General features: G+C 33.0%; 2 protein-coding genes across 2 annotated transcripts; both read left to right on the top strand.

Moving 5' to 3' along the window:
• The first annotated feature begins 314 nt into the window (after positions 1–314).
• On the top strand, positions 315–906 carry LOC114727871 (uncharacterized). Its single transcript, XM_028914645.1, has one exon. It carries the CDS (start codon positions 331–333, stop codon positions 676–678), a length of 348 nt encoding a protein of 115 aa, XP_028770478.1. The 5' UTR covers positions 315–330; the 3' UTR covers positions 679–906.
• A 4,387-nt stretch (positions 907–5,293) lies between these two features.
• LOC114728484 (uncharacterized) lies at positions 5,294–10,637 on the top strand. The gene is made up of 12 exons (XM_028915405.1): positions 5,294–5,362; positions 5,504–5,635; positions 5,768–5,876; positions 5,995–6,077; positions 6,168–6,312; positions 6,493–6,671; positions 7,608–7,848; positions 8,219–8,317; positions 8,500–8,645; positions 8,791–8,895; positions 9,393–9,481; positions 9,878–10,637. Exons 1-12 carry the CDS (start codon positions 5,294–5,296, stop codon positions 10,380–10,382), a joined length of 1,902 nt encoding a protein of 633 aa, XP_028771238.1. The 3' UTR covers positions 10,383–10,637.
• Positions 10,638–10,867: the final 230 nt, after the last annotated feature.

Below are 10,867 nucleotides of genomic sequence, written 5' to 3'. Positions count from 1 at the left end.
CAAATATTTTGAACTCAATTAAATTAGACTATTGATGGTCTGCGTATATTATTGTAACCTTTTGCCAATAAATTTTGCATTACACATATCATATCGATATGCCATGTATATATAATTTTTTTTAAAAAAATTTAGGTCGTTATCCAGTTTTTTGGAAAAATGAAAGGCCACCTAACCTAACCCGATCATAATCACTAATCAGTATATAAGACATTGTTACGTACTAACTCCATTTCCATCTTCCTCAGAATATTCTGATCTCATAAATTTCCCTGTCCGAACTAATCCATTAATTAATTCCTCAGCTCGAAGACGAGAAAGAAGGCAAAAATGGAGGGTCTTCTGCCTTTAGTTTACAGAGCAGTGAAGAAAAGTCGAACTCGCCGGGAATACGAGCGTCTCCGATCAGTATCTACTCCTCTCATAAACATGGCCGAGATCCATTCTCGCAGTTCCGAGAGTCATCTTTATCAGTTTCAGACGCCGGATTCAACCCAGACGGTGTCTGAGCTTTATGCAGACAGCCGCAAGAATCATCATCACCGGCGGCACAAATCGATCGGAGATTTTACTTCCGGCGGGTTATCGTCTTCTCAGCGGCACACAACCAGTGCTGCTCCGAAGCCTCTCGTCCGGTTTAGCAGTCACAGAAGAATGTTCTCATGTATTACTGCGTAGTGTAAGGTCCTTGCAGCTCAATTGGTGCTCCTTCAAGTTAATTAATTTTATATAGTATGATGTTAATGAATTGAAGATCCATTATGATGCTTGCAATTGTTCAAGTGTAGATGTATATATATTAATTTGCTATGTTTCTTTCAAGAAGCTAAATTTGTCTGAGTGGTGTGTAATCATAAAAAGATAGCCTTGAATAATTTTCTTGACATTGTTCAAGTTTCTTCCTATTGTTTTGAAGCTCTTTTCTTTTCTAGCCAAGGTACGTATGAACATATGTTGGAATACAGCTTCTCTCCACGGGTTGTTTTGTTTGCAAATAGAATTATCAATTATGAAATTAGAAAGAAAATGATTATACGAATTATGAAAAATAATCCTTTTATTTAAAAGATGATAGAATATATGTGGATAATATATTTATATATGCATGTATGCAAGAAAATGTATATTATTGTAATTTTCTTAATCTGTTTTAGAACATTTTACTTCGATCAATTAAAGTTGCCTTAAAGGGCGTTTTGGGAGTGGCTCAGCTGGTAAAATGGAATTGACCGAGGATGGCTAATAATTAAAGTTCTGAATAATTGTCCAAAGATGACCGCTTTAAGATATTATCGTGTAGCCAAAGGCAAAAGCCTGAAAAATAGTTTAAACGGAGAGTCAAAAGGGGATAAATATTTTGTAGTAAAATATATGCGGTCATGTTACTTTATTTTGGAAAAGAGCATAAAACACTCTGGTAAAAAGTTATTGGGTGATTAATTATTTTATTGGATTACCATTAAATTTTGTAAAAATGATTATGCAGTTTCATATAAGTAATTAAATCATAAAAAAGTTTTACGGTAAGTCAGTAATATAAACATGTTATCATTTCTTAGGTAAAAAATTGTCACTTTATTGTGAAATTTTTAATGATTAAATTGTGTATTTGAACTGCACAGTAATTTTTTGAAAAAGAATTTCCCACCAGTCGGACGGAGATTAAAAAGGGCATTAATTTCCACGACATTTTGAACAAACTCATGAGAAGCAAGTGGTATGCGCTTGAAAAGTATTGATGCGATTTAGATTTTAAATGTAGGACTCATTATATTATAAAATGAATTTTATATTTAGGATAATAATATTTTTCATTATTTTGATCCAAAAAAATTCCACTATATTGCTTTAAGAAAAATAATGAAGAAATGAAGTCATGTTAAATAATTAACTTTTTTTATGGTCATACAACAATGTTAGCTAGCATGCTTTATAGCTTATACTAATATCACACTAATTGAATAAAAACACAAAATATTCATTTTAAATATACATACTGAACTGGATTAATTATACGGGGACGAAACACTTGTTGACAATAATTAGTCACTGTAGGTTTGTCCATTCCAAGGTCGTAATTCAAATGATAACGCAATTGACAGCGCAATGGAACATAATAACGTCATTTAATGTTAAATATATGTCTTCTTAATTACGTTAGCACTCACGTAATCAGATGATTTTATTATACCCTTGGATTTTCATTATTATTTTTTTGTTTCCTTTGATTTCCAACGCTGATCCAACCTTCTAAGAGGGTAAGAGGCCGCTAGTGTGCGTGTGTAAAAGAGTGTAACCTTGGATTTTTGTCATTCATCCATTCATAAAATGCCAAGGAAGAGATGATTTTTTTTTAATTGTAATTAATTATAAGAAAACTAATCCTTTCGTCCAATGCAGTGTAAATTATATTATAAAATAAACTTTACATTTAAGACTGAAAGAGTATTTTATAGGTACTTATAATTTTTCTCAAATTTTAAGTTGGAATTTATAATGGACTAACATTGCCAATAGAGTAAAGTTTAAACAATTTAATCAAGAAAGAAATGATCCTTAATATAAGAGCTAGTTGACTAATTTGAGTAGATTAAGAAAATTAGTTAAGTTAGTTATTTGTAATAAATGAGTATTATCTTTCCTAAAATACCCTTGCTAATTAAGTGTCATTTGATGAATAATTTGATAGTATAACTACTACAAGGACTATTTTTAAAAAATAGATAAATATGATAAACAAAATAGATTGAAATTTTATATTTATGATTAAATTGAAAGTCAAAATAACTCTTATATTAAGAACTAGATATAGTATATGAACTAGAGATTTCTTTCCCATACGATGCACGGATTAAAATATTTAATTAAATTTTAAATGATAATAAATTGTATTATCTAAGGCAGCTTAAAATTATATTCACTTTTTATAGAAGTGTAATTTTTTTTATTCATTCAAATGAGATTTGAATTAGAGATTCAAAAATTAAGAAGACCATATAAAAATTTAAAATTATTTATCTCTTTCTCTATTTAAGCCCCCAATTGACGTATTATTTAATTATGATATTTTCTATTTAATTCAATATATTCAAATCCCAATTAAGATATCATTTAAACTCAAAATTAATTATTAATTCCTTCATTTGACTCTCAAATTGAAATCCCATTTAATAATGATACTCTTCATTTAATTCAATATACATAAATCCCAATCAAAATATTATTCAAATCTTATCAATTAAATAGATTCGGATGTCTTCATGTTATACCCGACCCGTTTTTAAACGAACTGGATATTATAAGTTTTTAAGAATATAATTGATTGATACCAAATTAAAAATTAAGAAAAATATAAATACACGTAACAGAGTAAATCGTGGTAAGATATTTAAGATCAAATTAGATCTTAGGATCAGAGGTAATAATTTTTTTCATGATATTCACGACAAAATCGCGCAACATAGTCGGTCATATGCATTTTGGCTGACCATAATAATGGGCATCATGGGTTGAAAACTCCCTTTTAACAATTAGAAGTGTTTTACGTTCTTTCCCACAGCGTAACAACTCAAGTTTTGAGTTTTTGCTGAAAAAGATCCTCATATTTAATACTACCTTTGATTTTAATTATAAGAGCTTGTTGAGTAATCTGAAAAGATTAAAGAAAGAAGTTAAGTTAGTTATTTATAATAAATATGTATTGTTTTTCCTAAAATATTCTTACTAATCAAGTGTATTGGCTAGAACTATCATTGTTAGAAAGACTATCTTAAAAAAAAAGCATAAATATTAGAGACAAAGTAGATTGGAGTCTTATATTTAGGATCAAAATAAAATCAAATAAGATCTTATATTAAGAACAGGAGGTAATATTAATAATTTCTTGAATATTGCCTCAAAAAAAGACTTCTGTAGTCCAACAGGAAGCATAATTAAAGTTGGGATTTTAATTACTCAGACCAGGATGACGTGGCATATTCCAGCTTTTCAAGTGTAAATGAACGTGCCGTGAAGACTTGGTAAAGTCCTCCATTGGTTTTTTTTTTTTTTTATACATATTTACAAATTGCATTTGAACAGACGAAGTGGATTTCCATGATGGCCTTTGGCCTGGATAGCAATCTCAGGAGTGCTCTTGTGTGTGTGTGGGTGGTGTGAATGGAGAATTATAATACCGGGTTACGTACACCTACAAAAGTCCTTATAGTATAATTTATTGTACAACTTACTCTATAAATAAGATTTTACATTTAACATTAGAAGTGGATATAAAAACTAATTTGTTGTACAACTTACATTATAAACTAAGTTTTATGTTTAGGGGGTAGTGTCATGTTTGGAAATTTGTGTGAAGATTTTAAAGTGGTCGTGGCGCCAATTTTTTTCCCACAAGTTTTTATGAAAAACCTGACAAAATTATTATACGCGTGAATTTTTTTTTTAAAATATCGGGCAAGATTTTTCTGACGTGACGCAATTTTGCACTTCATTTGGTGTGAAGAGAAACAAAGGAATAAAAATTTATAATAAAAATAAATTTTAATCTTAGTATTAAAAGCAGTTTTTTAAATTAATTAAAAATTAAACAATAAAACTTCTCTATCTTATTTTTATTACTACTTTTGATTTTTAATATAAGAGCTAATTTGACTTTTAATTTAATTCTAAATACAAGACATTAATCTACTTTGTTTCTTATATTTATTTATTTTTTTAAAATAGTTTTCATAATAATTATATATATTAAATGTTGTATTACATGATAATTCTAATTAATACACATAATTAATAAAAATATTTAAAAAATATTTATTTATTATAAATAACTAATTTTTAGTTCTTACTATTAAAGACGTGCTGTAATATTACTCCTCCGGTCTTAATTATAAGACCCAATTGACTTATTTGAGGAGATTAAGGAAGTAAGTTAAGTTGGTTATTTATAATAAATAAGTGTTGTCATTCCTAAAATATCCTTGCTAATTAAGTATATTGGCTAAAACTATCATTATTAGAAGGATTATCTTGGAAAAAAATGCATAAATATAAGAAACAAAATGGATTGGGTCTTATAATTAGGACCAAATAAAAAGTCAAATTGAGTCTTATAATAAGAATCGGAGGAGTATTATTTTTTTGAACGGGGGCTCGCGTCCCGAACGGGGCCACGGCCTCTGCCCTTTAAAAAGGGAGTGACGCATGACGATGGCATTTCCATTTGAACTTTGGAGCAAACAGTTGCGACAATTTTTCGCGCCAAATCAGAGAGCCGGTGACATCTTGGAAGAAACGAATGGTGCAGGTGTGCTTCATTCTGGACCTGCGGAGCTTGGCTCTTCCATTGCTTAGAGACCTGAAGCAGGTACTACAAAAGAAGCTGCTCTCCCAGACTCCATCTCAAAGTGCTTTTCTGCTTTAGTGCTCAAGCATCTCATAATCGACTGTACGAACAAATCAATAGGATTTTCTCTAATACTTTAATGGTCTGAATTTCAATTCTCAGTCATTGCTTCAACTTTCTAACTTCTACGCCGTTTCAAATACTTCCTCATCGCCTCGTCGGAAATCGAACTCTCCCTCAGATAAGATCGGTCTGTGCTACGTCTTTAAAAATCGATTATCTTCTGCTGACGAGGTATTGGTTCCGTTGTACAAGTTATAATTATTTTCTTTTATGAACATCCGATTTGCACTATTAATTCGAAGTACGCAATACATGGTTCCTGCGATCCGTATGAGCGAGAGAGTGAATCTGCGTGTAACGCAGCTGAAGGTCGCCTATAATCCCAGAGAAAACTTCAATCTACACGATTTCCACCATGCTGTTAACAGCTTGCCCTCCGATGCCTTCCTGCCTGATAATGATAACAATTACGGTGCGTTCTCTCTCTTTATATCTCTGGTTTGAAGAAACGCGATGATTACTTGGCTGATTATTTTCAGATGTGATGCTTTCAACTGTTTTGAGTGATCAAGTATTGTACTCCTGGCAAGGTAAAGATATTGAGAGAAAAGCGATAGTCATAACTTCATTCTTGCCTGAAGATGTAGATTCTACAATGCAAGAATGCCTCATGGTGGGTCAGTGATTGCATGAATTAAGTTAAATGGTAATGGAAATAATTCCTTTTGTCTAGCAATCCAACGGCTGTTCTGTCTTTTTCCAGGATGCTGCAGATAGATGTGTTTCGGTTGATTTTGCAGTATTTCAGCAGAAGTCAAGCCATCTAACTGATACGCGTGAAAACATAAACAACTTCCGTCGTTGCATTTCTCATATTGAGAACTGCTCATTCCAGACTTACATCCCTGGTTAAGTACTCTGTCAACATCTAAAATCTGTTATTGCTTTTTGGATTTTGACAACTAATCTTTATATTTTTCGATACTGAAAGGAAAAAAAGAGAGAGAGAAGGTACAAGTCTCTTGTTGAAGTGCTTAATTGTTAATATTTGAGTCTGAAATTTCTGGAAAGCTTATAAATGATTGCAGATTTCAGAGTAATGCACAGTCTTGTTAAAAGATGGCTTCAGGTTTTACAAGATGACACGGAGGAGCCACTCCAAGCACGCCTCATTTTTAAAGAAAATCTATTAGATTCTGTGAACCACATATTTTGTAACCTGTATGCAGCTGCCATTCCAATCACCAATGGCTTTAGTCAATGTCAGGTAATGTGGTACTCACAATATTCTTCCTCATTAACTAATCACTCCAATTTTTGGCTAATGTATAAATCCATTCGTGTTCAAAAGTAGCATGTCTGTGTTGGTTTTTTGAACTAAGACACACACGTAGTTACCTGAATAAATTTGGACATACTAATGTATAAATTCATTCAAGTGACTTAATTCTTTCACTTTCAGAAATTGCCTTAAGTGATTCCTTCAATGGCGGTAATTTTTTCCTAGATTCTTGGAGCACTCCCTTTTTTTAATAACTCTCTTATTTTCCTCAAATGGACAAATCCACGGATTGTTCTAGGAACTCATTTCTAGACCATTGATGTTCTCCATATTTCATAAAGTTGGTCTTAACTCTTAGGAACATTTTTTATCAAGAGTAATTTTAGATTTTCACAGACTTTTATGCTTGCCAGTTTATTAGACATAATATGTTAAGGATTTACAATTGATCTCACGCTATAAAAGATGCAAGATCAGCATAATACTAAATAAATATTTTATCATATCTAGACGATATACATTGCATTTAAGCCATTGAGTATGCATATACTCGGAGCATTTTACTGCTAAATTTTGTATTTCCATCTATCCAGAGGAAAATCAATTCCGATGATTATATTTTCTTTTACTTTAGGTAGATTAAGGACACTATACTTTTCATATCTTCAATGAGATGAGCTCCATGTTCTAGTACAAACAGCCATAGCTAGAGCATAAGGGTAAAGATGTCTTGATAATCTCATAGAATCTAGTTAATGTACATTTTGTATTGTTACTTTCATTGTTGGGCTGGTTTTAAAATAATTATGCCAATTAATTATTCTGCATCATTTATCTTGAAATTACATATAATTCAGCCGCTATATCATTTTGATTTTTTTAAGGTGAAAAAGAGAAGCATTAATTATGGGAATCTTATAGACATGCAGATGTCATGGCATGCTGTTAGGAGATGCTGAAACAACCAAGTTCAACAGAATTTCTTGTCCAGTCACAGGCCGCAATCTGGAAGCATATGATGTTGTTGAAAATTCTGTTCGGGTTGGGGACAATACAGTTCTGTTTCTTCCATCATTCCATTGTTCCCTGAAGCTTCCGCAAATTAATTCACGAATTGACGTAACAGTTATCAAGAGGACAAGCTTGGCTTCTGTTAATGAAGGTAAATATAGCCTTTGGCATTTTATACACATCTTCAGAATCAGAGCATTGTTCTGCAAGGGTGCGTGTTTTCTATTTAAAGAAAACTGCAATATCCCCGTGGAGCGGTTGATGAAGGTACTTCGTCTGATAGACTGATTGAACAAACACTATGGTCTTTCTAGAAATCAAAGTAATATAAATTACATGATATATATCCTGTTTGAAGGGAGTTATGTCTGATTCACTGGAAACGAAGAAAATATCTTTCAATGGGTTTCCGACAAATTTATTCCTAGTATTTTGGCATCCCTGATATTTTTATTCTAAATGCCTTTGTGGCTTACCATCTATTTACCCTCAAGCAATGCTAGTTTTGCACTTTAATGCAGGTCTGATAATGGGGGCTTCCTTCTTTGTGGTTCCATTCCTCTGTCATGTGATTGAATCTACTTCAGATGATGCTGACCAGTCGGACTTGAATTCTCTAGGTGTGTACTAATCCTCAATTGAATTCCCTCTTGAATTCCAATTTAACAATGTTGGCATCACACGAGGGGCGTGACATAGTTGTCCGAATTTTTCTTCTCCAATAACCAATATACGTTTGTCAAAAGTTTTTCACAAGATATAAGTTTCTTCCATTATTTTAATTATAGCTATAATTTGACAGTTTTTCAAGGCCTTTCTAGTGTTCTGCACTCGATGGACCAAGGTTTGATATGCTTTTCGAATAGTGATTTAGAAACAATGACAGAGGTTCCTTTCCGCTGCTATTACATTCTGCAGCCATCAGATAACGGGCCAATGCTCCTTAGGGTAATCACTAGGCCTCTCTTGCTCTCAATAATTGTTTCATGATATCTTTGATAGCATATATACTGTATGGCTCATATACCCTGATGACGTTTTGTTGTCCCCTTTTAGATCCGTGTAAGTGTAACCAATGTCCATAAACATGCAGCGTCTTGCAGGTGCAGAAGAAGTATTACGAGTTCCTGATAATCGATTGGTTAGCTCATCCGCCAATAAGGAAATTGAGAATTCTGTTGAAGCCTGTTTGTTGAAGGTTCGATTTAAACATTTTTAAGATGTCTGTCTGCCCCCCACCCCGCCCCAACACAAGCATTTTCTTTGCTTTCCTTTTCCAATGACAGTTCGATGCACACATATACCATGCGATATTTTTGGTCCAAAAAAGAAACCGCAATGTAATATCGACATTATTCCACCAAGATCCACTGTAGAGTGTCTGTGTCTAAGGCGGGAAATTGCATTCTGCCTTCTTTTATTTTTATTTTTCATGTTCCGCTGGGAGCTTCATGTGTGTGTGTGGGTGGGTGAACTTATCTAGAAGAATTTTGGTTGTTCTGTGAGTTTTTGAATCTCACATAGCGGGACCAAGGTCTTTTTTAATTATCGGAGTCCTGGAATGGTGCATTTATCACTTTCTGCTAATTACTGATGGAATTAACTAAACAAAACAATACCTATTGAGCTTGAATTATACTAGTATTGATTATGTTCCTAGAAATTTGTAACGTGTCAGGAAAATTATGCATGTAGATTGATCTAGCGCACTATGATCCCTTGCTGCATGAAAGAGGCTTTCATCAAAAGCTAAACTTGCTTGTCCGAGAAAGCTTGCAGTTCGGGTTAGTGAATTTCTCCATCCATTTTGACATGTGCCAGCTAATGAGCTTAAAAATGCACTTGAACATGAATGGCCTCTTAAAAAAACAATCTTTTCTTCTTAAGAAAATAATAAAAATAAGAAGAATCAAAGGCCTGTATTTAAGAGCAAATGCTGCCCGGTATAAAAACAGATAATATATTTTCTGTGGATGGACATTTACTGCATTGTTAAAGAATTGAACTCGCATTCGCAACTTTTCCGAAGAAAAAGAAGGCCTAACACCATTATACGCAAATTCTTTCACACAGTGCTATTGATATTTATCATTATCAATCATTGTAGTGTGTAGCGAAACCAGTTCCTCAACTAAATATTCTCAGTTCCCTCCACATTCATTGATTGTATTCTATTGTAGGTCAATATTTCCTAAAGAGGGAGACGCAGCCGTTGATGCAAACTCAGGTGAAAAACCATCTTTAGAAATGACTGGGAAAGCAGAAACAACCTTATTTGTGGACGGAAAATGCTCGGCATGGGATCTTACAACCCAAGAAGACAATACCATCGCCTGTATTACTAAAGAATGGGAGCAGTTGGTCGTAAACGAGGACCCTAATAAGATGGATTCTCCATCTTGTATGCGCAAACCCAAGTTGGATAAAAAATTTGTTTCGACACGTGATTGTAATAGGCAGCTAGATAGAGAAACTTCGAGGATTTTAGAGAGATTGGAGGTTCCAAGACCACTAAAAGCAAAGTCGGTGTCTCCTGTTTCAAATACAACCATGATGAATACAAGTGTGCCCACAAAGAAACCTCTCATACCATTCCACCAGCCAGTTCAAGCTACAGAATCAGTCTCTATTGGCAGCCAGCTAATGAAACCAAATTTCCAAAGGCTGAAAAGGAAACATAAATGAAAAGAAGGTTGCCGCCCATGCGTTGCTTGAATAAAAATGATTCAGAAGTCAATAAGGTCAGCACGCATTGCTCTTTTTCTCTTTTAAATTTCACGTTTCAAATTATTTTCTGGACAAATTTTGTGTCGGTCGCTGCACTTATGGATCTGTTTTACTAAATGCTAGAGGTGTGAAGGTTCTTGATAATTTCAGTTCATTTGTTTATTAAAATATACTACAGATTTAGTTTAAGAGTTGAATTCTTTCTTGAGATAATTTTGGGTGTAGAAGCAGCAATATTAGATGGGGTTGAACAGTAATGAAAATCTTATGACAAATTATTTGTAAAAGACAAGTATATCAATCTAATTATTAAAAAAAACGTGGAATGCGGTCATAAATTTGGCCATAAAATATAAATGGAAATAACAAAGCTCCTTTATGATTAATATTTTTTTTTTGGGGTACCTTTAATTCCACTCTTCTTGATAGGTTAGGTTCGGTAG

Source organism: Neltuma alba, unplaced genomic scaffold, assembly GCF_004799145.2.
Source record: "Neltuma alba isolate B1F8T4 unplaced genomic scaffold, ASM479914v2 tig00002446_pilon, whole genome shotgun sequence".
Taxonomy (NCBI): domain Eukaryota; kingdom Viridiplantae; phylum Streptophyta; class Magnoliopsida; order Fabales; family Fabaceae; genus Neltuma; species Neltuma alba.
This window is presented reverse-complemented; position numbering and strand designations above follow the sequence as displayed.